The sequence below is a fragment of the Bos grunniens genome, chromosome 15 (genome assembly GCF_055505025.1).
Source record: "Bos grunniens cultivar Pamir isolate PY7600 chromosome 15, Bosgru_T2T1.0, whole genome shotgun sequence".
In the NCBI taxonomy this organism is placed as follows: Eukaryota; Metazoa; Chordata; class Mammalia; order Artiodactyla; family Bovidae; genus Bos; species Bos grunniens.
The window spans coordinates 77,194,597-77,221,580 of record NC_141179.1 but is presented as its reverse complement, the minus strand read 5'-3'; the positions used below and the strand labels follow the sequence as shown (position 1 = coordinate 77,221,580).

The 26,984-nt window shown below is 56.8% G+C and overlaps 3 protein-coding genes across 13 annotated transcripts; 2 read left to right on the top strand and 1 right to left on the bottom strand.

Moving 5' to 3' along the window:
* The first annotated feature begins 1 nt into the window (after window position 1).
* On the top strand, window positions 2–5,677 carry LOC147358523 (uncharacterized). 3 transcript variants are annotated; one of them, XM_086341451.1, is made up of 6 exons: window positions 2–822; window positions 955–1,010; window positions 1,781–1,874; window positions 1,964–2,156; window positions 4,394–4,484; window positions 4,876–5,677. In XM_086341451.1, the coding sequence occupies exons 1-4, from the start codon at window positions 24–26 to the stop codon at window positions 2,131–2,133; spliced, it is 1,119 nt and encodes a 372-aa protein (XP_086197577.1). In that variant the 5' UTR covers window positions 2–23; the 3' UTR covers window positions 2,134–2,156; window positions 4,394–4,484; window positions 4,876–5,677. The 3 variants fall into 3 exon arrangements, 1 of the variants encoding a protein (XP_086197577.1); XR_015142366.1 differs by lacking the exons at window positions 955–1,010; window positions 4,394–4,484; window positions 4,876–5,677 and having other exon boundaries at window positions 786–925; window positions 1,979–2,213; XR_015142365.1 differs by lacking the exons at window positions 955–1,010; window positions 4,394–4,484; window positions 4,876–5,677 and having other exon boundaries at window positions 786–925; window positions 1,964–2,213.
* ZNF408 (zinc finger protein 408) lies at window positions 1,517–6,958 on the bottom strand. Of its 2 annotated transcripts, XM_086341421.1 has the most exons (5): window positions 6,902–6,958; window positions 6,335–6,612; window positions 5,405–5,466; window positions 4,922–5,181; window positions 1,517–3,843 (listed from the first exon to the last, which is right to left on the bottom strand). In XM_086341421.1, exons 1-5 carry the CDS (start codon window positions 6,948–6,950, stop codon window positions 2,333–2,335), a joined length of 2,160 nt encoding a protein of 719 aa, XP_086197547.1. In that variant the 5' UTR covers window positions 6,951–6,958; the 3' UTR covers window positions 1,517–2,332. The 2 variants fall into 2 exon arrangements, with proteins under 2 accessions (XP_086197547.1, XP_086197548.1); XM_086341422.1 differs by lacking the exon at window positions 5,405–5,466.
* On the top strand, window positions 6,933–26,984 carry ARHGAP1 (Rho GTPase activating protein 1). Of its 8 annotated transcripts, none has more exons than XM_086341443.1 (14): window positions 7,399–7,460; window positions 11,190–11,371; window positions 11,624–11,719; window positions 13,241–13,270; window positions 18,243–18,330; window positions 22,408–22,539; window positions 22,906–22,992; window positions 23,185–23,283; window positions 23,927–24,034; window positions 24,114–24,190; window positions 24,369–24,446; window positions 24,791–24,919; window positions 25,095–25,198; window positions 25,341–26,984. In XM_086341443.1, the coding sequence occupies exons 2-14, from the start codon at window positions 11,239–11,241 to the stop codon at window positions 25,527–25,529; spliced, it is 1,350 nt and encodes a 449-aa protein (XP_086197569.1). In that variant the 5' UTR covers window positions 7,399–7,460; window positions 11,190–11,238; the 3' UTR covers window positions 25,530–26,984. The 8 variants fall into 8 exon arrangements, with proteins under 8 accessions (XP_086197574.1, XP_086197569.1, XP_086197576.1 ...); XM_086341449.1 differs by having other exon boundaries at window positions 7,429–7,460; window positions 11,172–11,371; XM_086341444.1 differs by lacking the exon at window positions 7,399–7,460 and adding an exon at window positions 10,284–10,479.

The window sequence follows — 26,984 nt, the reverse complement described above, 5'->3', positions numbered from 1 at the left end:
AGTTATTCAGGCTGGGTGGGTGGATGAATGAGTCAGTGGCTAAGCAGGAGACACACGGCTGCTTGTGGCACCATGATCGAGTGATGGGGAGCCGGAGGGCATGCCACGTTGCAATCCTGGCTCTGACTGGTCTCGGCTGGGACTACCCCGCTCTGAATCGGTTTCTTGTCTGTGAAATGGGGGGCACAACACCCAATTTGCAGGCCAGGAGGAGGGAACAAGAATGTGAGCTCCCTGTCTCTCTTGTCTCCTCCTTCTCAGAGCAGTCTCCAGTCTGGCTTCCAGCTGCCCTCACTCAGCTCGCTGGCAGCTTCTGCAAATTTCCACCTTCTCAACAGGCACAGCCATCGGCGCCCTCCTCTTCCTCCTTGCCAAGATGCTCTTCCATCAGTTTCCATGACTCATACGTGCCAGGTTCTCCGGTTTCATCAGAGGCTGCCTTAGTCCCTCCTGCGGGGCTTCCCCTCTCCCCACAGGTGGTGCCATTTCTGCTAACTGGCAATCTCCTTAACCCAGCCCAGCCCAGCCCACATCACAGCTGTCCTGCTCCCACCCCAGGGCCACCTGACTTCCTAAGTCAAAAAGTGGGAGCCAGAGCTTTCTCTCCCTCTCTGAATTCAGTCGCTTCTACCTTCCAGAGAACACGTCACCCCAAGCCCTGGCCACCACCTACAGTCGCTGCCCAGCCCGTCTCCTTCCCCACCCTGCCTGGGCCACGCTGGCCCTTGCTCTTGCTTGAACTCGCTGGGCCCTGGCGGCCCTGCTCCCTCCGCCTGGAGCCCGGCTCTGTCTGCAGACAGGCTCCCTCCTCTCCACGGTGTGGTCTGTCTACTTACTGGAGGCCTTCCCTGATCACCCTCATGGAGTCTCGCTCCCCATTCCAGCCCCTCCTTGCGTTACTCTTTGCTGCAAGGGCCGTGACCTGGTATGTATTTGTTTCCTGGCTCTTTACAGAAACAGTTGTTACTGCTACCCCAGACGCCCGGCACACAGGAAGCGCCGTTTGCTCGGTCAGTGACCACTCCCACTGCTGCCAACTTTCCCCGCCACCTCACTGACTTCCCACACCTGCCTCTCACCCACTCATCCTCTCCAGGGGTTTCTTTAAATACCAATCTCCCATCCCCCTGCTCACCACCCTTCAAAGAGCCCCTCAACGTCCTGAGAATAAACTCCAAACTCCCGAAGCAAGGCCCATGTGAGCTGGCCCTGCCTCCTCGCCCCTCGTTCCGTTCCAGCCACGCTGGTCTCAGGGGCTCACGCCCCAGACCCTCACCAGGGTATTTTCACAACCAGTTCCCCACATGCCCACCTTCCCCCGCACCGACTCATCCACCACATGGCAGCTGAAATGCAGGGCAGCAGAGCGTGGAGGGCAAGAGCCTGACTCCCGCGCCAGACTCCATGGGTTTGAATCTCAGCTCTGTCACTCTGGGCAGGACGCTGAAAGCTCTTCATCCCGCTTTACCTCACCGGACTGCTGTGAGGGTTATATAAGTAAACTCACAGAACGGACTGGCCCACAAAGAAGGGTGTTTATTATCATCTCCCGTGGGCGCCCTCCCTGATGCCAAGCTGACCCACCCCATTCAACAGGTCCACAGCACTGGGAAGCACTGCTCCCTGAGCCCCTCCAGTGCTCTTCGCTCCTGCAGACCCGTGCTCTGCAAAGCGCGCCGCCTGTGCCTCATTCACAGCCGCGTCCCCAGCAACTCGGGCAGGCCAGGCCCACTGTGTTGATTCAAAACACATGTTCGTTCTTTGCTCTTTCCCTCCACAGAGTTGCCTTTGGCCAGACGCACAGAAGGTGCAGACCTGGCCCCAGACACCTGGTGAGCTCAGCACAGAACAAAAGCCACCCTCACAGCCCTTAGGTAGGGACAAAAGCTGCCAAAATAACCTTCAGTCTGACCCAGAGACTTGTGAGCAGTGAGCCAAGTCTCTCTGGCCTTTTAACCCTCAGAGTCATCCTGTTTAGGACCAAAGAGAAGTACACAGACGTCCCTCGGGGAGCTGGGTGGGAGAGACAGAACCTGGTACTACGTGCCCAGGCAGGACCACCTCCGCAATGATCAAACAGGCACCTCGAGGAGTTCCCAGGGAGGCGGGCAGAACAAGCCCCCTGTGGGCTGACAGGAAAACTTCACAGAAGATCCGTAAGTGGTTCACCTTATTGAGGGTCTTGGGGAACAATGTGGTTGTCTGGAAACAGGAAGGGAAGTCCCTGACCTGCTTGTCACAGACTGGCCTCTATCGGGAGCCCAGAGAGGAAGCACACCCACGCTCAGACACCCGAGCCTCTCTCAGAGCTCTGTGGGGTAAGGCGAGGCTGTCAGCTGCCCGTCTCCACCTCCACCACCTCCGCCCAGGTGCTGAAGCCCAGGTCCTTGTGGATGAGCACCAGGCCGGGGGCAGGGCCCGGCTCCTCAGGCGCCACAAAGCACTTCTCCTGGCTCTGGGAAATGGTGACCTCGAAGATGTCCCGGGCCGGGGTGCCGTCCCCTTCGCTGCCTGCATCCTGCAGGAGCACCACGGTGGGCTCGGATGTGGCGGGCGGCTCGCAGGGCAGGCTGGCGGGGGCCCCGGGCTGGTGGCTGAGCTGGTGCCGCCTGAGGCTCTGTAGGAGCGCGTAGCCCATGCCGCAGGTGGGGCAGCGGTGCGGCTTGTCGGCCAGGTGGGATTTGAGGTGGCGCCGCAGCTTGGTGGCCAGCGTGTACGCCCGGCCACACTGCGGGCAGGGGAAGGGCCTCTCCCCCGAGTGCAGACGCTCGTGGGCGCGCAGTGTGTGCGGGTCCCGCAGCGCCTTCCCACACACGGGGCACAGGTGGGCCTCGCCCGTGTGGGAGATGAGGTGGCGCCGCAGCTCGGGCCGCTGTGGGAAGGCGTCGGCGCAGTGCGGGCAGCGGTACGGGCGCTCCCCCGTGTGCAGCCGCAGGTGCCCTCGCAGGCTGCCCCGCTGGCGGAAGGCACGGCCGCAGTGTGGGCACGGGAAGGGCTTCTCGCCCGTGTGCAGCCGCATGTGGTTCCGCAGCGAGCCCTGGCTGGCCAGAGGCCGCCCGCACACGGGGCAGGGGCACGGGGTGGGGGCCGCCGCCGCCTGGTGCGTCTTGCGGTGCAGCCGCAGGGAGGGCCGGCGGGCGAAGGCCTTGCCACACTGCTCGCAGGTGAAGGGCCGGGCGCCGGAGTGGACCACCTGGTGCTCTCTGAGGTCCCGCCGGGTGCCGTAGGCCTTGTCGCACTGCGGGCAGGGGAAGGGCCGCACGCCGCGGTGGCCCAGCGTGTGGGCTCTGAAGCTCTCCTCTGAGCTGTAGCTCTTGCCGCACTCAGTGCAAAGGAAGGGCTTGTGGCCCGTGTGCACGAACGCGTGCTTCTTCAGGTGGCAGAGCTGCAGGAAGGCCTTGCCGCACTCCCCACAGCGGTACCGTCGGCCCTGTTTTGGGGAACCTCCCGCCGGGCCAGGGGGGCTCCGCAGGCGTGCAGGGAAGCCAGGGCGCTGCGGCTCTCCAGTCGCCTGGGCCCCGGGCTCTGAGGTCTTCGCTCTGGGTGGGTGCTGACCGCTGGGGCTCCGCAACTTCTTGACCAGGTGAGCACACAGCTGGGGGGCCCTGTCAGAAGAGGAGGAACTGGCCTCACCCCTCGCAGGGCCCTGCTGGGGAGCGGAGCTGCTCTGAGGCTCAGGTGGCGTCTGGGTCTGGGGCGGGTCCTCCTCGTCCACGCTGTCATCTGCAGGCAGCGGGCCAAGTGGCTGGTTCTCCTTGGGAACCGGGGGCTGGGTCTGGGGCATAAGTCCAGGGCTCACCACATTCTCTGCCTGGATGCTGGGGGGTGAGTGGTGACCGGGATCTGCAAGGCAAGAGAAGGGCACTGGGCTTAGTAGAGACGGTAGCAGGTGGTCATGGTGGTCTCACCAGGAAGTTCTAAGAATACATCTTCTCCTCCTCCGCCCCTGAACCACGGAGGGAGCCATGACACTGACTCTTCCCTGGAGCATGAGCCACGCACTCTGTTTCTGGCCAGTCTCAGGGGCCTTCTGGGGAGACTCTCCCGAGAACCGCGGTGTTCTAGACATCTGAGTGATTCCTAGAGAAGGCCATCCCAGAGTGCCCTCGTGCTCCCTTTCAGTACAGGCAGGTGTTTCTGATGAGCTGAGACCACCACCTCCTCAATTTAGCTCCTCTGAAAATAAAGGAACCCACATCCCCAGCCCAGACAGAAAAAAAAAGTAAGAAAATTGGGAACTTTACACACAGCTTGCTGTCTTCATCCAGGTAACCCTACTATTCTGGGAAACTTAACTCAGAAAGATAAAACATGCAAACATCTATACAGCTGACCCTTGAACAACGCAGCTCTGAACTGCACGGCCCACTAATACGTGGATTTGTTTCAACAGAAATTTCAACCACAGCACTACGTAGTCACGGGTAGATGACTCTATAAATGCAGAATCACCGATACGGAACCTTGGATATGGAGGTCTAACTGTAAGTTGTATTCAGATTTTTGACTGCCCAGAGAGAGCCAATGTCTCTAACTCCTGTGCTGTTCAAGAGTCAACTATACTGTTCATTCCATGGAAAAGACTCATTATTCATCAAAAAGAGCAGCCAGTGAGTTTACATCCCCAAACTCCTTAAACCTCTCACCTGAAAATTCTAGTCTTGCTGCCTCCATGATCCTAAGCCCCTGTCATTATGTCATGATCCTTAACCCAAGCCTGATCATACCCCACCCCTATCCCATACTGGAAAATCCACCTTATACCACACTTTCAAATTTCAACAAATATCCATGCTTTGCCCTTTCCCCTCAGAAAAGCTACTGTTCTCCCCTGCCAGCTTACACCGTGAGCTCTGCTTTATCTTATCAACACAGGTAATTCGGTGAAAACGTGGGAAGCCAGCGTTTATCTGGCACATACCTGGGCAAGGTTCCGCTGCATCCTCCCCAGGGCAGGCCACTTCCTGTCGCACGGCAGACTCCACTTCTGTCACCGCTGCTGCGGACGACGCTTCCTCTAGCCTGGGCTGGGGGGGGCTCGGGCCCTCGGAGGGAAGCTGGGGCCACAGCCGCAGCTCAAAGCCCGGCGGCACGCGCCGGGACACCCGCAGGTGCAGCCTCTCGCCGATCCGCACCGGGGCCACGTTCCCCTCGCCCTCCAGCCTGCCCAGCTGCACAAAACTGCAAAGCAGAGCACGGGCTAGCCCAGGAGCTCCCTTTCCAGCGGCCCTCCCTGAAAGCCCCAGCTCCTGGACAGTCTGAGTCCTAGAGGACCCCGTGCCTCTGGGAACACTCACTGCAAAAGATCCCTGGGTGGGACTTACAGACCACTTCCGGCTCCACCCCCTGCCACTACACCAGGCCCCAGAGGAGCATCTCCACTACACACTCTCCTGGAACTTACCTAGTCCAGCCTGCACTCTGCTCACAAGCACACACGTCTCCCCATGAGCCTAGTGACACGTCCTGAAATAAACCAATAAAAGTCCTTCTCCCACGTGCTGGAGGGGCCAGGGTGAAACCAACAACAACAACAAACCCTGATGGAAGCTTTCCTGAGACAGATCTAAGATGAAGTCCCTGGGAGGTTAATGGTCGCTGGTCTGCTGCTCCAGGACTACGCTGTTTGAGTTTTCATTCAATAAAGGCCAAAACCAAAAAACTGTCCCTCACCTCCTCCCAAGGTGTGGCTGCTGCTGCTAAGTCGCTTCAGTCGTGTCAGACTCGGCAACCCCATAGACGGCAGCCCACGAGGCTCCCCTGTCCCTGGGATTCTCCAGGCAAGAACACTGGAGTGGGTTGCCCTTTCCTTCTCCAATGCGTGAAAGTGAAGTCACTCAGTCGTGTGGAGGATTACTAAACTGAACAGCACAAGCAGTAAGACTTACCTATGAGTTCAATGAGGCACGGCACAGAACTAGTTATATGACAAGGCTTTAACTCCATGGCTTTGTAATTCCAAAAACCTTTGCTCTTGACTTTTGGGACTACTGACACTCCTCTAATCCACCTTTTCTTTTCTTTTTTACATTTCGGCAGTGCCACAGTGGCACGTGGGACCTTGGTTCCCAGAGGATAAGGGATGAAACCCCTGCCCCCTGCGGTGGAAGCAGAGAGTCTTAACCACTGGATCGTCAGTCCCCTCTACTAACCTACCTTTTAAAAACTTTTTGCACCTCCTTAGTTACCACAAGAGAGGGGAAACAATCCCCGAGAGACCGGGCACAAACCACCTCCTATCTCTTGAAATACTCTGCACCTTCTAACAAACTGGAACGTTATCTGGAAACGTCTAATTTTCAACCACGATGAGGAGACGCCTATCCCTCAATACCTCCTTCCGCTTTGGTTCCACTCCATTTCCCTTCTGCTCGGAGACAGACCCCTCTTCCAGCGGCCCCCAGAGCAGTCCCGGCTGCAAGGGCTCGCCGACACACCAGACCCCCAAGCGCTGCTCCGCGGTGAGTGAGGGGCCAAGGGCCAAGCCCCGGGGGAGGCTCTTCAGAGCGAGGATGGCTCGGGTCGGTCCGGGCGGGACGTCTTTGAGTCCCGGTGCACAGCCTTCGCTGGGAGGGCTCCATCCCGACTCCGGGCCCAGGCGTGGATCGGGGGCTGCGGGGAGAGAGGAAGCGGCCCAAAAGGTGGTGGGGGTGCCGAAAGGTGGGGTGAGGAAGGAAACGCGAGGTCCAGCTAGGCTTTAGGAGTATGAGGGATCTCTACGGGTTCCAAGAGAGCCCTCCGCTTTGAGGGCTCTTAAGAAGGCCCCAGCGATTATTCGGAGGGCACCGGAGGGGGACGCCAGGCTCGGGATGAAACCGGTCAGGGAAGAAAGAGTTGACCAGAGAACGTCCGGGGTTGCCAGAGCAGAGCGGAGGGTCGGAAACACCCGCAGGTCACTCACCTAACTGCAGTCTCCCCCTCCCCGAGAGCAGCTCCTCTGTCGCCTCCATCCCGGGTCAGAAAGCCTCCTTCCGCCGGAAGTGAGCTTCGCCTTCTCAGCTTCCCCCTGAGGAACCGTCACGGACATCCAAATTCCCTTTCGGGAAAGAATCCAAAGAGTAAGACCTCACGGGTGCACAGGACCGGGAGTTTGGGAGTATTTGGTGAGGCCAATCTCTGTCCGAGAACAATACGAGCTTAGAATTCGGGAGGTCCCCCCGGGGATCTGAGTATCCGGTAAAGAGGAACTAATTGTTCTAGGCGCTTCCCCCGGTAGGGACCACTGGGACAGTGACACTGTTCCTCCTCCTGGCGGGCACGTACTCAGGCACGTACGGAAGGGGAGGAGCTTCCGCGAAGGCCTCGTTGGGACCCGGCGGCAGGTCGGAAGTGGGTTGGAGGTGTGGCGGAAGTGGCTGGGGAGTGAAGGGACTGGGAGGGGGCGGTTCCCCGTGAGACAGAAGAGCCGGATGTTTGCAGATCTTTGACAGGCGTGGCAGGGAGAGCGGTGCCCCTCCACGGTGAGCTGCGGGGTGCTGGGTCTCCCTGGGGGTGACGGGGGCAGGAAAGGGACCGGTCAGATCTTCTGAAGGAAGGGGGTTCGGATGGGGAGGATCGGAGCAGAACCGCGGAAGGGAGCGAGGATGGAGTGGGGCCTGGGAACCTGGCCTTCCCGCTGCGCGGGCTTTGCTTCACTCGGATCTGAAGTGAGAGGACTTTACTTCCTCGTTCCTGGCCGCCTCGCTGGCTGTCATCGAGCAAGCTCGTGGGAAGGGGAAGTCTCCCTGGTCCCAGCTGGGCAAGCACGAAGACCAAGAGGTTTTGGGGAAGAAGTATTCCACCTTTGCCATTTCTCGGCAAATTACATTTTCGTATTCGTGACATGGGATACTTAAACCCAAGCCAGGTTTGGTAAACCATGAGTTTCTGTGCAGATGTGATTGTAGTTGGAAGTTTTGCCGCTGTGTTGTGAGATTTGCATTTTCACAGTTCTGGAGTCCCACCTAGGAGGGCGATCCCAACGCCAGAGAATACGATTTCATGTTGTTTATTCCAGTTATCCACGGAGGAGATTAGGGAAGAAGCTTTACTTTGCCCTTTTTGTAGAACTTTGAGAATCGCTTGAATAACAGTCCCTTAGAGAAGTATTGAAGGAATTGACCTGCACAAAGGGACCACCTTAAGGTAGACATGGATTAGAATCTTGACTTTGCTGTATGACCCTAAGCAATTGCCTTATTATTATTTTTTTTTTTCTGGTGCTGCTGCTGCTGCTGCTAAGTCGCTTCAGTCGTGTCCGACTCCGTGCGACCCCATAGAGGTTTCTCAAACTGTAATGGGTTTTACATACCTCTCTTGTTTTACATAACCTCACTGGTGCTGTTGTGAAAAAATAATTTGTATCCAGCTCATGGATGGTTGGTTCCCTTTTCCTCTTAGGATACAAATTGACTTGTTCTGTTACTCAAAAAAATAACTGAGCATCTACTCTGTGCCAAATGTAATTTTGAGTAGGTCAGGCAGGCTTTCTTAAACAGGGCCTGTGAATCCCTTAAATTTCATGCAAGATTTCACGCATGTGCTGATTTTGCTGAGCGAAAAAGCCACTAATTTCTCCAGAATTTCAGAGAGCTCCAGGACTTCTGCCTAAAATGATTCTTGAAGATTTTTGTAAAGTTCAACATTTTACCAACTGAGAAGGGAAAATTTACTCTGAAAGTAAAGGCTTCGCAGGTCTCTCAGTGGTAAAGAATCCACCTGCAATGCAGGAGATATGGGTTCCATCCCCGGGTTGGGAAGATCCTCTGGAGAAGGAAATGGCAACCCATTCCAGTATTCTTGCCTGGAGAATCCCCATGGACAGAGGAGCCTGGTGGGGTCACAAAAGAGTCGGACATGACTGAGTGACTAAATAACAACAAAAAGAGTGTTTTGCAGAGTGGTGCAGGACTTGTAAGTGACAGGAGTCTTGGGCAGCCAGGATACTTCTTTTCCACTATTTTATGTTCCAGTTTCCCTGTACTAGCTTCCCTTCCCCTCCCACTGAATGGGAGCTGAGCTTCTGGGCTCACTTGGGCAAGAGCTGTTGGTTGGAAAGTGATGAGAGAGGCCGGACTGGCTGGGAGGGGGAAACAAGAATGATTAGTTGCGCTGGAAAAGGAGGTTATGGGGCAGGGGAGAGGTCAGTTTGGAAGAACTGGCAAAATGCGACAGTTACTGGAAGAGGTGGGGTTAAGCTCATCTCCCTTTGAGAAAGTGTCCCTTTCCCTCCCTCATACATACTTCAACTCCCAGCTGTTTCTTCTAATCCTGTTGTCCACTTTAGCATAAGTATTTTAGAACACTGGACAATTATATTTCTAGGAGGAACCTTCACTTCTGTAGATGAGGAAATTAGGCCTAGATAGGAAGAGGACTTGCTCAGCATTTTGTGACCCACACAGCTCTATGGCCCAGGTCTTGGTGTATCTCATCCCATGCCTTTTTCACAGCATCAAATACCCACCGTGAGCAGGAAGACTTCTCTGGAACAGCTGGGGGCAGGGCTGAAGGAACTCTTGGTGTCTGGGCAATAACCCAGCAGAAGGGATGGAGAGAAGGCTCAGGCCTGGAGAGGGTTCCTGTGAGCTGCATTCTGTCCCTGTTACCTGGCGAGAGGGGTCTCCCTGGGGGAGCCTTCACAGCCTCCTGGCTGAATGCTGGGGCAATGCTTATTCCTGAATTAGGTGTTGGAGGGTCGAAACGGAATGGGGAGCTGGGGTGAGGGGTACAGCGGCACTCAGTGGGAGAAATGCATTCCCAAACAAGAAAGGACATCTTTCTTGTGTTTGTGGAAAGGGACTTTTGCTCTGGTGATAAGCAGTGAATAAGGGTAGCAGGTAAGGCCAGAGGACAGGAAGAGGAAGAAAAAGAAGTTGTGGTGTGTGTTTTTTGGGTGGGGCAGGGGAGTTGTTTGGCAGCTCAGTTTTGGCTTCAGACCTTCAAAGAGCTTTTACCACTGAAGCAGTGTGGTTGCTCTGGTAACAGGGTAGTTGTTGCTAGTTTGTTGCTACATAAGGAAGTAGGGAGCTGCTGGTTTGCCATCCAGAATCTTTGCCAAGACGTGCACAGGAGGTTGTCACGTTGCTCAGAGGTGTCCAGGGTCTGGATCTGGGCCCACAGTTCTCGCCTCTTCTCCCCTACCCGCGTCTGGGTCTTGTCTGCACTCCTTATCTGCCCTGCTGAGTCTCTGACCATATATGTCATTTTTCGGGGCTCCAGGAATGCAGTGGACTTAGAGCAGCCTCTCCTGCGGGGTTGGCCGAATGGGTTGAATTAAAACTCCCCTCCCTCACACATCTGGTGAGCTGGTGAAGGCAGAAGGGGTGAACTTCTCGTCAGGGCCGAGGGCAGAAGGTGCTGCCTCCAGGCTGCATGCAGCCGCGTCCCTAAGGCCAGACCCCAGACCCGAGCAGACCCAACGTCGGAGCTGGCTCTTCTCCCTGCCCGCCTGTGGCAGCTGCTGTGCTAGTTTCCACCTCCCGGGTCTCTGCACTCTGGGTATCGTGGGCTTCCTCCTTCCCCACCTGTACCCTCCGATCCTTAAGGTGGTCTGAAACCAGCATCAGGAGGTCCCCACAGAGTAGAGTGGGCTTGGGAGCCTCCAGGAGCCTGCAGATTGTCCGCAGTGACTGGCAGGCAGATTGCATTTCCTGCTGCTCGATCCTGTTCTGGGGCAAACCCAGCTGGGCCCCGTGGCTCTGGCCTTTTTCCTTTGCCTCTGGCCACCTCCTGCTCCCAGGACCACAGCTGACCCGTTTCAGGCAGGGATCTGGAGCAACCCTGTGCTCCTTAGATTCTTGCGCAATCTTTTCCCCATAACTACTGGGGTCTGGGAGGCGTCCGTGCCCTGTGACCCTGGAGGAGAGAGGCACGGGCCTCGACCCTCCGCAGCTGGGATGGCAAGGCTGACCCAGCGGGGCAATGGGCAGTGCAGGGTGTGGCGCAGCCCTTCCACATCCAGCTGGAGGGGCCTGACGGTGGGCACTGAGCCGTGCCCTCTGTTGCCCCAGCTGCCTTTCCTGACAGCGTGCCAGAAAACCATGGAGCCAGAAAAGCCAGGCACTCCATGGCGCTCTTGGCACGGGGGAGAGATGTTGAGGAACAGGGACAGAACAGGGGAGCAAAGAGTGGGGGCCGGAGGGCTTGCCGTAGAAGACATGGGTGAAGAGAGTGTCTCACTGAGCAGCCAGCTCCCTTCTGTCTCTCAGGGTTCTCTGTGGGTTCTGCCGTGTGGAGCTGTGGGGTGCAGGCTTGGCCATGGACCCGCTCTCAGAGCTGCAGGACGACCTGACCTTGGATGACCCCAGCCAGGCTCTGAACCAGCTGAAGCTAGCTTCCATCGATGAGAAGAACTGGCCCTCAGACGAAATGCCCGACTTTCCCAAGTCAGGTGGGTGCAGCCCAATGTCAGCAGCCTTTGGGTGCCTTAGAAGGGGAGACTCCCCCGCACTTCCTGTGGAAGGAAGACCCTGGGAGGACGAGGTGGGGGCAAACAGATCAGCCCCCATCAGAGCAGGTCAAATCAGATGAGGGTGGGGCTGGGGCACAGGCCTTACCTGGGAAAGGGCCAGAGAGCACGAATCTCAGAGGGGGACGTTAGCGCAGCCCCCGGCTTGTCCCCTGACTTTGCCGTGTTCCTCAGATGACTCCAAGAGCAGCTCCCCAGAGCCTGTCACACACCTGAAGTGGGATGACCCTTACTACGACATCGCCCGGCACCAGATCGTGGAGGTGGCAGGTGAGTGCCCCTGCCCCCCAGCCCGCACTTAAGGAAGCCAGCCCCTTCTGCCTGAGGGCAAGGGGCTGCAGGGAGGGCCAGGCGTGACCCCTGACTGGGGAGCTCTTCCGGTTCCATGTACCATTTTTTTTTTTCTTTTCAAGTTCACTTTATTTTTGTTTTTTGTTTTTTAATCGGAGGACGATCGCTTTACAGTGTTGCGCTGGTTTCTGCCATACAGCCACAGAAATCGGCCATCAGTGCATGTGTATACACACACCCCCTCCCTCTCGGACCTCCCTCCACCCCCCAGCCCCACCTCGCCCCTCTCGGCCACGGCAGGGCACCGAGCCGAGCTCCCTGCACTTCGCATTCTTTCAACAAGCAGACTCAGTTGTGAGGGCCGCTGGGTCTGGTCACCCACAACCACCTCCCGACCTGTGACCTGGTCTCCATTGGCGGATGGCGTGTGGGAGGCATGCTGAAAGCCCTGGGTGTGATTCCCAGGTCTGCCTCTGAGCGCCTTTCCTCCTCACAAGGTTGCTGAGACGATGACGGCAATGAATGTATGTCAGGGCCTGGCCCACAGCCAGAACATAGTTGGCCCTGAACACGTGTTCATGCAGCTCCCTGCCCTTTGCCTCAGGTCAACTTTGCTACCCCAGGAATTCCGAGGAATCCCAGGGAGGTGTCAGTCCCTCTGGGGAAACCCCAACTCTAAGGAAGTCTGGAATGGCAGAGCCTCCTTGCGGGAATTAGGAGCCACGTGACTCCTGGGGCATCGGGTTCCCCACACATGTCCTACCTGCTAAGAACAGGTGTGGAGGCCCCCTCAAGTCTTGGCCTCAGTGAGTGCCCACCCTGCTGTTCATAACACGGGGCCCAGAAGACCCCTGCAGCAGGGAGGAAGCAGAGACGTTGATGACCTGGTTTCTGCCCTTAAGGTCCTCCTGCTGAAGGAGGAAATTGAAACTGTAGGATCCTTTGTCTTTCCTTCAGCTGTAAGCAGGGTGACAGCATGGCCCTGCTCTGAGGTCTTAGGGTGGACTAAGGGAGCCAGATGGCTTGTGGCCCCCGGAGCCCTGCACCTTGCTGGCCGAGGGGTACCTGGAGGCATCTGGCCACAGGGAAGGGGCAGGGAGCCCCATCTCTCCTGAATGCTGGGCTCGGGGAGGGGTGGGGAAGTTGAGAGGGTTGTCCCTAACGTTTCAAGGTGTTTCCTTGGCATCGATGTCCCTGACGCCTACCCTGGTCTGGTTTAGAGAACTTGGTGGTGGCCTCTCTCAGCCCTACTTAAGCAAGGCAGAGAGTTCTTTAGTGATCTGGTCCTGCCCTGAGCACAGGAGGGTCCCTTGAAGGTTTAGAATTTTCCCCGCTCCAGGAGATGGACCTGGTTGGGAGTGTCTGATGTGAAGGAGTCTGTCTCCTGACCTCCTCCTGGCGCATGTGCCCAACTCACCGGCACAGCAGGGTAGGCTGCCCCCAGCCCGCCACGGATGTGACCCTCGCGAGCCGAGCGGCAACTTGTTTCTGTCTCTCCAGGGTGTGATGAGCCTGAGGGGGCCCAGCCAGGTAGGTGTGTTGCTGGCTCTCCGTGCTTGGCCTTCTCTGGGCTGTGGATCAAGAAGGGCTCTTGGTGGAAGCCAGGTGGGGCCAGCTTAATTGCAGCCCCACTCCCAGGAGCTGGGAGCTGGTGGTGCCAGTGGGGGCCGGGTGGAGATCACAGAGGATTATAGGAGGTTTGACAGCGTGGGAGCTGTGCGGGGACACGTGCAGAGCCCCAAGGGCACGGTGCCCCAGAGGAGGGAGGAGGCCCTGTCCACGGCGGGTCTTGGGGCTGCTTGGGAGCCATGGCCTGGCCTGAGTGCTGGCTCGGGGCCCCTCTCAGGGGGCATCCCCCGTGCGTGTGCCTCTCTGAGTGCTGAGAGGCGTTCAGATCGGCACTGCCCGAGCAAAAGTTGTTTGATGAAGACTATGGCAACGTCCAGGGAGTCGTTTCCTGGCCTTGGAGCCCCTCCTGCAAGGGGCAGTGCGTTACGTCCCCAGCTCCTCTGCAATCCTCTGTTGTCCTTGCTGGCATGCTCCACAGTCAAAGCTGACTGGTCCACATGGGTTCTTTCCAGTGGCGTGCTGGTAAATGTTTAATAGTTGGTCCTCCAGAAAGGAAAAAAAAAACCCAAAAACTGTTACTGTACTATTTGTAGCATTTTCAGTTTCTACCTGCCAATAGCAGATTTCAAGCCACCAACAGTGATGGCAGCTGGCTTGCAGTATCGCCGGCAGTTTAACCTTTGTGCAAACGTGCCCCAGCTCCCACCTCCCACCTCCTCGGCTGCCTGCTCTCAGGTTGTGGGAGGGTGCTGGTCCGGCCCATCCAGAATGCCTGCTGGAGGAGGCGCGCTGTGGCTGACTAACCCCCAGGTTCCCCTGGGAAGTTCCTGATCGGTGTCTGGGGAAGGCAGAGGTTTCATTCTCAGGCGGCTGGTCTTTTCCTGGCGCTGTTCCACAAGTGCCCGGCCCGCCCTCTGAGCCCTCTCCCTCAGTGCTCTGGGGACACAGCTTCTTCTTTCCCTTCAGTCTCCAGGGTAGAAGTCTGTTCTGAGATCAAGAGGGGACTCCCAGGCCTTTTTTATGCATGCGCCTTGGAGGAGCAGTTACCCTGCCTACTGGCAGATGCCCGAGCTACCCAGGACTTGGGCAGCTGGGGCTCCACTCCAAGGAGGAGAGGGCAGGCCCTGGGCCTGGGGCTTACCCACGTCTCGTTCCTTGCTGCTCTGAGATTCTTGCCACCCAGTCTCTCCCTGACCGCCCCCCTACCCCCGACTTTGTCCCTCATCCCCATCCTGACTTCACTTGCATTTGTAAAACATTTACTTTGGAACAAGCCCAGTAGTCAGCATTGAGGATTCATTGAGGAAAAATGTACACTCCTTCTTTCACGGATCATACAGTCCACTGAAGTGGTTCTTGAAGTGGTCAGGCGGCCTCCTTGGGGATATGAAAGGTATGGCCCTCTTTTGCAGAAAACACATGCATGGACTGGTAATATCTTTTCTCTAACATCATGGCGTTGGTGGGTGCCCATTGGTGGAACCCCGGTTGAGGATCCAGTGTCCCATTTACAAGGTGCTGGGGCAGCTGAGTGGTGGAACCACAGGCCTCTGGCCTCTCGCCTCAGCGGCTTGCTTAACCTGTTACCAGCTCTTTAAATCCCAGGGCCCTGTGAGCTCAGACCTCCCGCCCTGCCAGAGTCCTCAAGTCTGCCAGCCAGTGTGTGTGTGTCAGTCACTCAGCCGCGTCCAACTCTTTGCAACCCCATGGGCTGCCGCCCACCAGGCTCCACTGTCCGTGGAATTCTCCAGGCAAGAATACTGGAGTGGGTAGCCATTCCCTTCTCTAGGGGATCTTCCTGGTCCAGGGATCGAACCTGGGTCTGCTGCACTCACCAGCCAGTGAGGGTTACCTTACTGTTGGAAGGCAGTGATGACAGTCTTTCAGAATCCTCGATGTTCCTCCCAGCATTCCCCCTGCACCCTGGGTGTTTCCTCTATTCAGAGAAGAGTAGAGAGATGATGCGTTCCCCCTCCCCCCTCCCCCAGCCACAGGCTCGTAGTAGGAGGCCGAGGGGTTATTAAGCTCCCGACTGTACACAAGTCTAACCTTCGTCCTTGCCCCCTGCCAGCCTGCTCTTCCTTCTGTCGGAGTCAGTGGGAAGTGAATCAGAGCAGGCAGCAGAGCCACCCGCCGCTGGCCGCGAAGGAACCCAGCGCCTCAGGATCTGGGCCAGGCTGGGAAGGAGAACAGGTGACACCTGCTCCTTCAAAATAGACCTGCTGGATGGAGCGGCACCGTCTCCTCCTCAGGAACGCTTGCAGAAGGATCTCGGCTTGTGAAGTCTGGAGAAAGTCTGCCCTGCGCTTTGGGAAACTGCCTAGAGCAGTCTCATAACCCAGATAGCACTGTGAGCAAACTCAGAAATAGAACTGTGCCGGGCTGACCTGTGCCAGGCGACCGGCGCTTCCTGAATCCCCGTCACGTTGCTGGGCTCTGGACCAGCCCTGGACATTCAAAGACTGACACGGTGGCACCTGTCTGTGAGCTGCTCATCACCCCCAGAAGAGACAGACACGAAGACAGTTATACAGGAGAGTTAAATCGTCGTGACAAAGACGGGTGACAGTTCACGCGGGGAATTGCCCCTGGCCTGCCCCAGGGAAGGAGGAGAGACACAGGCTTCTGCTTGGGACAAGTCTTAAGGGTTCAGAGGAGATAGCGGAGAGGAGCAGAATTGCCTGGTGGAAGTCCTGTCTGTCTGGCATGAGAGGCAGATGCTGAAGCCGCCTGCTGTGCACTGGCCTGAAAGCGTGTGAAGTGTGAGCCTGCCACGGGGGGATATGGGGCCAAGCCTGGATAGTCCTGTGAGCCTTTCTGAGGGGCTTTTACATAGCTCAGGATGGGGTTCAGAGGAAAGGGGAGTCAAGGCAGGGGAGACAGGCGCAGGTAGATGTTTCTAATTCTCCACAGCTGGGAGTTGGGGCAGTTTAGAAAGAAGAATGGAACCAGTCTCTGGGCCTGATGGGAAACCTGACCCAGGAAATTCTGGGAGGGCCCTGGCTAGCACCTTTCAGGGCCAACAGAGGCTTGGCAGTGTTCTGAGTGGAGATGGGATTGTTGGAGGGGTTGATCCAGAGGCTGGACATGATAGTCGGACTCCTAGGAGCCTGGGAGGTGCGGGCTCAAGCCAGAGCACCAGCAGGGACTGAGGCCATGCCGCCCACATTCCAGAAGCCTGCCTCAGCCTTGAGCAGAAGGGCAGAGCGTTGGCAGAGCACTGAGTCCTGGGTTAAGTCACTGACCAGAAGGATCATGAAGACCATGGTTCATTAAACATGGAGAACACTCAGTAGTAAGGTGTCAAGGAATCCCTTAGTCCTCAGAGGTGAGAGGCAGACAGGCCATGTGGGCTGTGTAAATGGCTTTTTATTTGCCTCTGCAGGAGGGGCATTAGGTGAGTGTGGTCTGTGACTCTGGAGAGTGTGAGGCTAAAGATGAAGGGAAGGGCCCTGGGACATGGGGCATGGGGGCCAAGCCTTATCCCCACCCGGCTTTGTTTGGGGTCCCTGGTCCATACCCTGGAAGAGCGTCTCACCTTGGGAGGCTGTCTCATGTCTCAGAAGCTCCCTGGCTTCATGACAAGGCCAGATGGTCAGACCATGAAATAGTGACTCATTTTAGACAGACATCCCTCAGGGACACCATGAGCGCTTTTCCAAAGCATCATAAACTCCTTCGAACTCCACGTTCTTTAGAATATCCTTAAGGAGAAAGAAATGATTTGTAGAAATGTCCAGAGATCAATCAACTGTGGCCAATAGTTCTGATAGTAAAAATCAGAAAGTGCTGTTAGTAGTCAAGACAAAGACATAACTATTAAGTCATCAGACTGATTTCCTCGGTGGCTCCAGGCTTTCTGAGAAGGTGGCTCCAAGAAGTTTTTCACATACAGGCTGTTCAGAGCGGGTGCTTCTGGGATAAGCGTGGAATTATAAGATGATGTGTGGCAGTTGCTTTGGCGGCTGTGACTTGTTTTGTTTTCTTTAGTTATGGTGAAATTTACATAATGTAAAATTAACGGTTTTAAAGTGTTTAATTTGGTGGTGTTTAGTACATTCTCTGGAGAAGGCAATGGCACCCCACTCCAGTACTCTTGCCTAGAAAATCCCATGGACGGAGGAGCCTGGTGGGCTGCAGTCCATGGGGTCACTGAGGGTCGGACACGACTGAGCGACTTCACTTTCACTTTTCACTTTCATGCATTGGAGAAGGAAATGGCAGCCCATTCCAGTGTTCTGGCCTGGAGAATCCCAGGGACGGGGGAGCCTGGTGGCTGCCGTCTGTGGGGTCGCAGAGTCGGACACAACTGACGCGACTCAGCAGCAGCAGCACGTTCTCACTGTTGTACTACCACTGCCTCAGTCTAGTTCCATCGTTTCGTCCACAGTTTCACCCGTGCCACCCCCCATAACCATGAGCGTCAGGCCCTAGTCTCCCTTCCTCCCAGCACCTGTAACCACTGACTTGCTTTCCTTTGCTACAAATTGACCTACATAGCTCATATAAGTGGGACCAAACAGCATGTTTCCATTCAGGTTCTTTCACTTAGCACCCTGGTGTCAAGGTTCACTCACAATGTGGCATGCATGCTCCCTGCCTTTTTATTGCCAAGCAGCAGTCCACTGCACAGAGACACCACATCTTCTTTATCCACCCATCCTCTGATGGACATTTGGGTTGTTTTCCACCAGGCGTGACTCTTCAGAAAGTCATATTGTATTTTTTATACCCCGGGTCAGCAACCCTGAGAGCACCCTGTCCTTCTTTCTTCAGTGACGTGCCCTCGAGTGCAGGCAGCTGCACAGAGGTCTGTTTGCACGGCCCCCGAGCTAAACGGCACGGGTCTCCAGGCCTGGCCCCTTTCAGATCCTCGCCTGACTGCTCATGGCTGATTACACACTTACTGTCTTCTGTCTTTCTCCACACCTAGGAGATGACAAGTACGGGCGGAAGATCATTGTGTTCAGTGCCTGCCGAATGCCCCCGAGCCACCAGCTGGACCACAGCAAGCTCCTGGGGTGAGTGCCCATGGAGGGTGGGGGGGCAGTGGTGGGCCGCGTGCCTGGATCTGTCCTGCTGCGAGGCCATTTTTCTTCCTGCCCCTTCCTGCCCTGGGAGCACCGAGCCAGCCACCTCCCTCAAGGCCTCCCCTCTTCTGCCGAGCCGGTTGTCTCACTTTGTTTATCTGTCCTTGGCTGCGCCGGGTCTTGGCTGCTGCACAGGCTTTTCTCTGTGTCAAGCGCGGGGGGCTCCTCATTGCAGTGGCTTCTGTTGTGGCGGAGCACGGGTTCCAGGGTGCTCGGGCTTCAGCAGTTGCAGCACGTGGGCTCAGTACCTGCGGCTCCCGGCTCTAGAGCACAGGCTCAGTGGTTGCGGCACACGGGCTCAGTTGCTCCGTGGCATCTGGGATCTTCCCAGACCAGGTGTGCAACCTGCATTGGTAGGTGCATCCTTTACCACTGAGCCATCAGGGAAGCCCTGTTTTTTTATTTTAATAATTTTATTGAAGTTCGACTGTGCTGGGTCTTCGTTGCCGTGCGGGCTTTTCTCCAGTTGCAGTGAGCGAGGGCTTCTCTTCGCTGGGGCTTCTCTTACTGCAGACCACAGGCTCCAGGGCGCACAGGCGTCACGAGCTGCAGCTCCTCAGCGAGCCATTTGACATCTGTGGGGTGGGCTAGGAATCAGACCTGGTTTCTAGTCCTGGAAGCCATCTGCGTGACCTTGGCAAGTGTCTTCATCTTTTCCAGCTTCTTTTCACTTTTCTTAGGGGATGATACAGCCCTTGTTCCTAGGAGGAGTGAGATACTGCTTGGGAAAATACTTTGAAAAGTCAGATACTGTCCAAACATGAGGCCTGATTAAGATGATGATCAGTCTGAGGCGGTTACAGTTGTTCACCATTTACATGAATAATTACCATTAATTGTATTTTGTGCCACATCTGGTGAAATGACTTCTGTACGTATGTGGGTTCTGATAGCGAAATGGATGAAATAGCTCTGGTTGGTCTGGAAATCTCCAGGGGCAAGTTCGAAGGCTGATTGAAAGCAGAAGTTTGACAGGCTCTGTTCTGATAAGTGTGGGTCCTTGGGCCCCCACCAGGCCTGCGCTGGGCCCACAGCGCGTGTGTGCAGGACCCGTGGAGGCAAGGCCATAGCTGCCTTCCTCCTGAGGCTCCTCCTCCGTGTGTGCACAGATTCCCATCTTGTACTCCTTTCCCGACCACTTCAAAGCACTCCGCTCGGTTGAGAATATCTGCCCTGCCCTTACCAGCTCTTTGGGGGTCCTGAACGGTTGTGTATGTGGAGGGGCTGGTGTGGGGTCAGGGACAGTCTGGGGCTGCTGCAGCAGAAAGGCGTGGGGGCGGGGCGGGGGTGGCGGCATACAGTCTCTGCAGTCCTGTGAGCCAGGGCCGGGCCGCGTCTCTGCAGTCCTATATGACTGCTTTCCCTCTAGTCTCTGGAGCCCTCCTCCTGGGGCTCCTGAGCCGCGCAGGCAGGCAGAGCCTTGCCCGGGCCTGTCCTGCGGCCCAGCCAGGAACAGGCCAGGGACCCCTGCCTGAGGGGGGCTGACTCACATGCCCTCCTCTCTGATTTTATCTCAGCATCTGGCAAGGCATGGGACAGACTCCTGGCCGAATGATGGTCTGAGTGGGAGGAAGTCAGAGGAGGAAGGTGGGAAAGCACCCAATTTTCAGGAGCCAGCTTGGCGAGTAAGGCTGCCCCCTACTCGGGGGCTTTCGGAAGCCCTCTGTCTTACCCAGGAAGACACCCATCCTGTCTTACCACCTCCACCCAGCCTGGCAAGGAAACCTTTCATCTCGCATCAGTCCTGTCATCTTGTTTCCAGCCTGATTATCTCAGGCTTGGCTTTTCCCAGCTGTCCAGTCAGATCTGGGGGGTTGAAACAGAAAGTGCCTGAAGCTTGGATGCAGAAGACCAATGAAACTCCAGCCCTGCCATTAACTAGCTGTGTGCTTGGGTCAGGTCTCTCCTGAGCCCTATAAAAATAAGAATTGTGCTCACTTCACCAGGTTGGTGTGGGCCTTAGGTAAGAAAATATACATGAAATGCTATTGTATTCATCTGTATCACAGATTTCAAGAATTTAGAAAAATGTAGATAGCAATTAAGAAGAAGTACAGAGAGCAATAAAATGTCCCATAAACCCACCACCTAGAGAGAAAAACCACTGGTAATATTTCACGTCCTATTTTTTTTTTCTGTAACATATATTGGACTCTATAGTCAGTTTTATGTATTACATAATGTTTTTATCTTCTGAGCATTAGACATTCCTCAAGGACATCCTTTTAAAAAATTGTTATCGATATATATGTGTCCAGGAAAGCAAGCACATTATGTACACTACTTGATGAATTTTCAAAAATTAAATACACCCAAGTCATCCACACCCACAAACCTCTCTTTGCTCTTCCAGTCACTGCCCCAGTGTGACCACTGTTCTTACATCAGGCTTCACAGATTGGTTCTATCTGCAGAAACATCCTGTGGGGTATTGTATTTATAGATGTCCTGTGATTTATTTAACCAATTCCCTACTCTTGGACACTGAGTTTGCTGCTCATTTTCCCCCCATTATAAAACAGGCTATAATGAACAGACTTTTATTAAAACACTTCTGTCCATCTCTGAGTAGTTCCTTGGGATAAATTCCTGGACACATTTTTACCAGGTCAAACCGTATGAACATTTTATAGCTTCTGATAAACACCACTTCACTGCCCTCCCAAATGTCATAACATTTATCAAAGGATGAGTGTATTTTCACTACGACCTTTGCTATTTCACTTGTCTTTGTAAATAAATCAATCGTGCGGCACACAGGCTCTTAGTTCCCCCACCAGGGATTGAAGCCATGCCCCTTGCAGCGGACGCTCTGAGTCTTGACCACTGGGCCACCAGGGAAGTCCCTAACTTTTGCTGTTTTACAGTTGCGAGATGCCCTCTTTTTATGTGACAGCTTTTTTTGCCAAGTGCTCAGTGTGTATAAGGGGTAAATTATTGGGCAGTGATGATGATCAGAATTAAGATAATCAGTCCGGCATCAGGCACCTCACACGCCCACCAGTGCTGTCCCAGCCGGGCACCCGTGGACCAGCGTTCAGGTTATCCTCTCTGGGTTAGGTCAGATTGTGTCTGGGCACTTAGTCCCATCCTTGGCCACTTTTCCCGGCTCCTTTCCTCCTTCCCTGCGTCTCCTTGGAAGCCCTTAGCATTCCTGTGTGCCCAGCCTCCCCACATGGAGCAGCGTTCCTCCTGGGACCTGGGAGCTGTAGGCCAGGCAGGACAAGGGTTTTCCCCAGGGCTCCTCTCCCTCTCTGGAATTCATATTCATTCACTTCCTACTTCCCCACCTCAGATGAGCCCAGCAGCCACCTGTGTGTTTGTATTAGATGGTAGGTATTGTGCTGTGAGGATTGGGAACTTGAACTGTGGGTCCTTGGTCCACAAGCTGTCCAGAAAAAACACTGGAGCAGGAGAGAAGGTCCTCTGTCCACTCTGATCCCCTTTTACAGTGCTCCGCAGCCAGCCCTGCAGGTGTAAAAGGCAGACCTGTCCCATGGTCAACATGGCCAAACTTGGGAGTCAGTTCACCTCCAGGCTCTCCCACAAGCTTGACCTCTCTGAGCCTCACTGCTGTCACTTGTAAGAGGGGAATAGTGTCAGCCTCCATTATAATGAGGAAGGCGTGAGATAGTGTATGCCAAGTGCTCGGTAGACACTGAAAGCTTAATCCTGACAAATGGTGACCGCCATCATCATTGACTCACAGCAGTCCCGTGAGGGGAAAGACTGTTACCATTTTGACTGGAGGTATGTGAGGTGGCTCCAGTAGGAGTCCTGGTCTCCTGACTTCTGGTCAGTGCTCAGGAGAACTGTTGTTGCTACTGTTATTCCTCGCCCAGCCCGGCTGTTCCTCGTCCACCACAACATTGTGACCAGTGGTGCAGCCAGAATAGACCGGGCGGGCCGCGGGGGCAGCGGAGGGGGCAGCTTCTTGGGGCACGGGGTCTGTCTTACCCGGGCCTCCCCTACGGACACAGCAGGCCTGAGTGGGGCTGTCCCTTGCAGGTACCTCAAGCACACCCTGGACCAGTACGTGGAGAGTGACTACACACTGCTCTACCTACACCACGGCCTCACCAGCGACAACAAGCCCTCCTTCAGCTGGCTCCGGGATGCCTACCGGGAGTTTGACCGCAAGTGGGTGGGGGCCTCGGGGGAAGCTCCAGGGCCCGGGGTCCAGCACCTCTGCCCTATGCTGGGCTGCCCTCTGCTTGGGCAGGAGTGTGTATTCCATGCCCCGGGGGAGGCAGGTGCCCCCCGACCTGGGTAGACGGAACACTAAGACTCCCAACTTGGAACGGCCTGGGCTTGAATCCCAGTTTCTCTGCTGACTCCCTCCGTGACCTTTCATGCTCCTTAAGCTCTCCGAGCCTGTTTTCTAATGTGTAAAATAGGGCCGCAGTGGCACTTAACCTGGCAGGCCTACCTCGAGTCATCGAGTCAGGAAACGCACATCAAGGCCCAGCTCTGCCTGTCCCCTGAGCGCCTGTTCTGTCTCTGCAGGTACAAGAAGAACATCAAGGCTCTGTACATCGTGCACCCCACCATGTTCATCAAGACCCTGCTCATCCTCTTTAAGCCCATCATTAGGTGTGTGGGTCCAGGGCGGGCCCTGGTCTCTCATGCCCCACTGTGTGCTGTGAAGCAGGTCCCCAGGAAGCCACCCATCCTGGGGACAGACTGGTCAGGCCTCTGCCTGACCCGGGTGGGCCTTTGAGAGTGCATGGAGGCCTGCTGGAGCCGGCCCGCCCTGGACCCACATGTGTTCTGTCCCACCGACAGCTTCAAGTTCGGGCAGAAGATCTTCTACGTGAATTACCTGAGCGAGCTGAGCGAGCATGTGAAGCTGGAGCAACTGGGGATCCCCCGCCAAGTGCTCAAGTGAGGCCGGGACTGGGGCTGTGTGTGCCCAGCGGGCACTCCACATGCAGGTCATGCCTGTGTGGGGAGAGTGTGCCGGCCAAGGGGAGAAGCAGCCTTGAGACCCCCCGGATACACTGAGGACGCAGATGTAATGAGAAAGAGGCAGTACCTGGGGTCAGAGTGAGCGAGTTCAGGTCCCATATCTGCCGCTGAGAAGCTATGTCACTGAATCTTTTTTTTTTTTTTTTTTTAGTTTTAAGTGGCGTGTAATTGCTTTACAATGTTGTGCTCCTTTCTGTTGTACGGCCACGTGAATACACTCTGTGTGCACAGTACAGCTCCCTCACCCTGGAGCCTTCCTCCCTGGTGGACAGAGTAGGGGAGGGGGAGGGGTGGACAGGTGAGAGAGTAGCCCTGAGATACAGACACACCTTGTGTAAAACAGAGAGCCAGTGGGAAGCTGCCGTCTGACAGGGGGAGCTCAGCTCCCTGCGTGTGATGAGTCTTTTTGAAGTCTTCACTTGCTCCTGGGCAAAGCTGTGTTGGTTGGAGGACTGTATGAGGTCACCCATGTAAGGCAGCCCAGTGTCTGACACACAAGAGTTGCCATAGTGACCGCCCAGCCAGGTCAGGGGCCCGACCCTCCCCACTGCTCCCTTAGGTATGACGACTTCCTCAAGTCTACACAGAAGAGCCCCGCGACCGCCCCCAAGCCCATGCCACCACGGCCCCCTCTGCCCAACCAGCAGTTCGGGGTCTCCTTACAGCAGTGAGTACGCGAAAGGTGGGGTGGGGCCGGCATCCGGGGTGGGGAGGGCGGCAGGGCCCTCACAACCTCGTGCCCACAGGCTTCGGGAGAAGAACCCAGAGCAGCAGCCCATTCCGCTTGTGCTGCGGGAGACCGTTGCCTACCTGCGGGCCCACGGTGAGTGCCCGGCGCGCCCTCCGCCCTCGGGGAGCTGCGGGGCAGGGCTGGGTGGGGTCCCACGTGCACCAGTACCCGCCCTGACCCGGATGGGAAGCCCAAGGCGCGCGGAAGGGGTTGGGGGAGTCCACACGGCGCCCCAGAGCTCTGAGACTCACCAGGTCTGGCCGTTTGCCAGCTCTCACCACTGAGGGGATTTTCCGGAGGTCGGCCAACACCCAGGTTGTCCGGGAAGTTCAGCACAAGTACAACATGGGTGAGTGGCCCTCAGAGATGTGCTGAACCCCGAGGGCCGGTGCAGATCGTGTGTGTGCGCGCGCGCGCGCGTGTGTGTGTGTGTGGTTTCTTTGGCATTTGGTATGATTACACGGGTCTCACTCCTGCCTGCTTGTCCCAGACCCACTTCCTCCTAGATGAGGTTTCTGGAGGGAGGCGAGGAACGGCCGTGGTGTGTGTTCAGGGGCCCCACTCGGCAGACAGCCGGCCCTGTGCCCCTGTCTCGTGGGAGCCGGGGCTTGTGATCAAGGGGGCGGCCAGGATTGGCTGCTGGGCTCCGGGCCCCGCCCAGCGCCTTTCCGCGCCCCGCCCTCGCGTCTCCAGGGTTGTCTGTGGACTTCGAGCAGTACAACGAGTTGCACCTGCCGGCTGTCATCCTCAAGACCTTCCTCCGCGAGCTCCCCGAGCCCCTGCTCACCTTTGACCTCTACTCGCACGTGGTGGGCTTCCTCAGTGAGTGGCCCCCTCTTCCCTCCCCAGCGTCCGCAGGGTGGGGTCACAGCTGGCCTCAGCGCGCCTGTCCGCCCAGGAAAAGTCTGGTTGGGGGTCTCCCTCGAAGCCTCCTGATGGGGCTTCCTGAACCAGTCTGGCCATGGGCCCGTGTGACCCAGGCGCCCGTTCCTCACAGACATCGACGAGAGTCAGAGGGTGAAGGCCACTCTGCAGGCCCTGCAGACGCTGCCTGAGGAGAACTACCTGGTGCTGCGTTTCCTCACTGCCTTCCTCGTGCAGGTAGGGCTGGGGGCCGGCCTCTCCGCTCCCCTGGAGTGGGGGTGGGGGGCGCTGCTCCTGGACTTGGGTGCCGGCGCGGGAGGCAGGGGTCTGTGGTTTCCGGCTGCAGCTCCCCGCTCCAACCCCGCCGTTCCTCCCGCAGATCTCGGCCCTCTCTGACCAGAACAAGATGACCAACACTAACCTGGCCGTCGTCTTCGGCCCTAACCTGCTATGGGCCAAGGACGCCGCCATCACCCTCAAGGCTATTAATCCCATCAACACCTTCACTAAGTTCCTCTTGGATCACCAAGGGGAGCTCTTTCCTAGCCCCGATGCCAAGGGGCTCTGAGTGCCCGCCCCGCCCGCCCCCTGCTCCGGCAGCCCCCACTCTGGACTCTCCCTCCTGGCTTCAGCCTTACCGGAGCCAGGGGATCCTGCCCGGAAAAGGGGCTCTGAGTCCCCTAGGAGAGGGAAGCTGGAGCCCGCCCCCAGACAGCTCCTCCTCCCTTTCTGGCTGGCCCACCTGGCCGGCCCTGTGGCCTCACTGTAACCACAAGACCTTGTCTCTTCGCCTTATTCTTCTCACTGCCTCCTTGGGTCCCTGGCTCCTGCGAGGCTCTGTGGAGCTGGCTCCAGCAGCCACTTCCCTGCTTCCTCCTGCCTCTCTCCCTGGCAACTGGAGATGCCAGAGTCACTGCCGGCTGGGCTGGTAGCCGGGGCTGGTCCTCCCCCTTCTGCCTGCTGGGGAAAGAAAGGCTAAGCTGGTTGGACTGGCCCTGCTGAGGCTCCTCCCTGTCTGGGTGCAGGGAGCACCCAGATGACAGCACCCTGTTCCTGTCATCTTCCCTCTTACGGCTCAGCCTTTGGCACTTCCACAGTGAACGGACAGCAGGCTGGAGTCCCACAGCGGCCTTCTCTTCCGCACATCCTGGGTCCGCCTTTCCCAGATGGTACTGCCCCCCAGGGCGTCCTCACCCCCCCCTGGTTCTCCTGCCAGGACTGGGAGCTTGGGTGACAGGGCTGCGTCCCTGCCTCTGTTCAGAAGAGAAGCCCCACTCTCAGCCCGGCAGTCCCCTAGGGTCCGGTCAGACCGGTGACCAGCAGCGCCCCGCCCATGCCCTGCCTTGCCTCTCCTCCCTCCCCAGTTGGACAGATCCTTGGCCTCGTCTGTTGTGGAGGCACAGGGGGGGCCCTGCTGGCTGACTCAGGGCCTCAGATGGCTGGTGGCTCCTTCCTCCAGTTGCGGACTCCTGGAGGGGCTGGGTAGAGACTTTGCTGATTAGATTGGCCCCTGCCAGGTAAGTTCTAGCAGCCTCCCCCAGGACCTGGTAATGGCAGAGGCCCCTCTTTCCAGCTGTCCCTTCCTGGTGAACCTCCTTCCTGAGGCCTCGGTCAGAGTCCACACCGTGGAGGCCTCACTGACCAGCCCTGCCCCATCTGCGAGTTGGGCGTGGCCTGGGCCCTGACCTCACTGGGCTCTGTCCCCAGGACACTGGCGTGTCAGGACCCCCAAGGACGGATGTGGCTGTTGCCAGCCACTGTGTCTCCAGGCCAGGCCCAGGCTTCTGCTGTCTACCTTCCTTTGTGTATCAGGTGTTGCTCACCATCCCATTTACTGGGGAGCCTCGTGGATCTGTTTGGTCTCTCTCCTGTCCCCCGCCCTCACCACTAGTCTTTACCCTGGGGGTGCGGGGACCTGTGCTGTGAATCAAGCGTTCACATTCATGCTTAATGGCTTCCTTGGCACCAATCGTGTATTTTACCTTTGCACTTTTTATATTTCAGTAAAAATCGAGATGGAAAA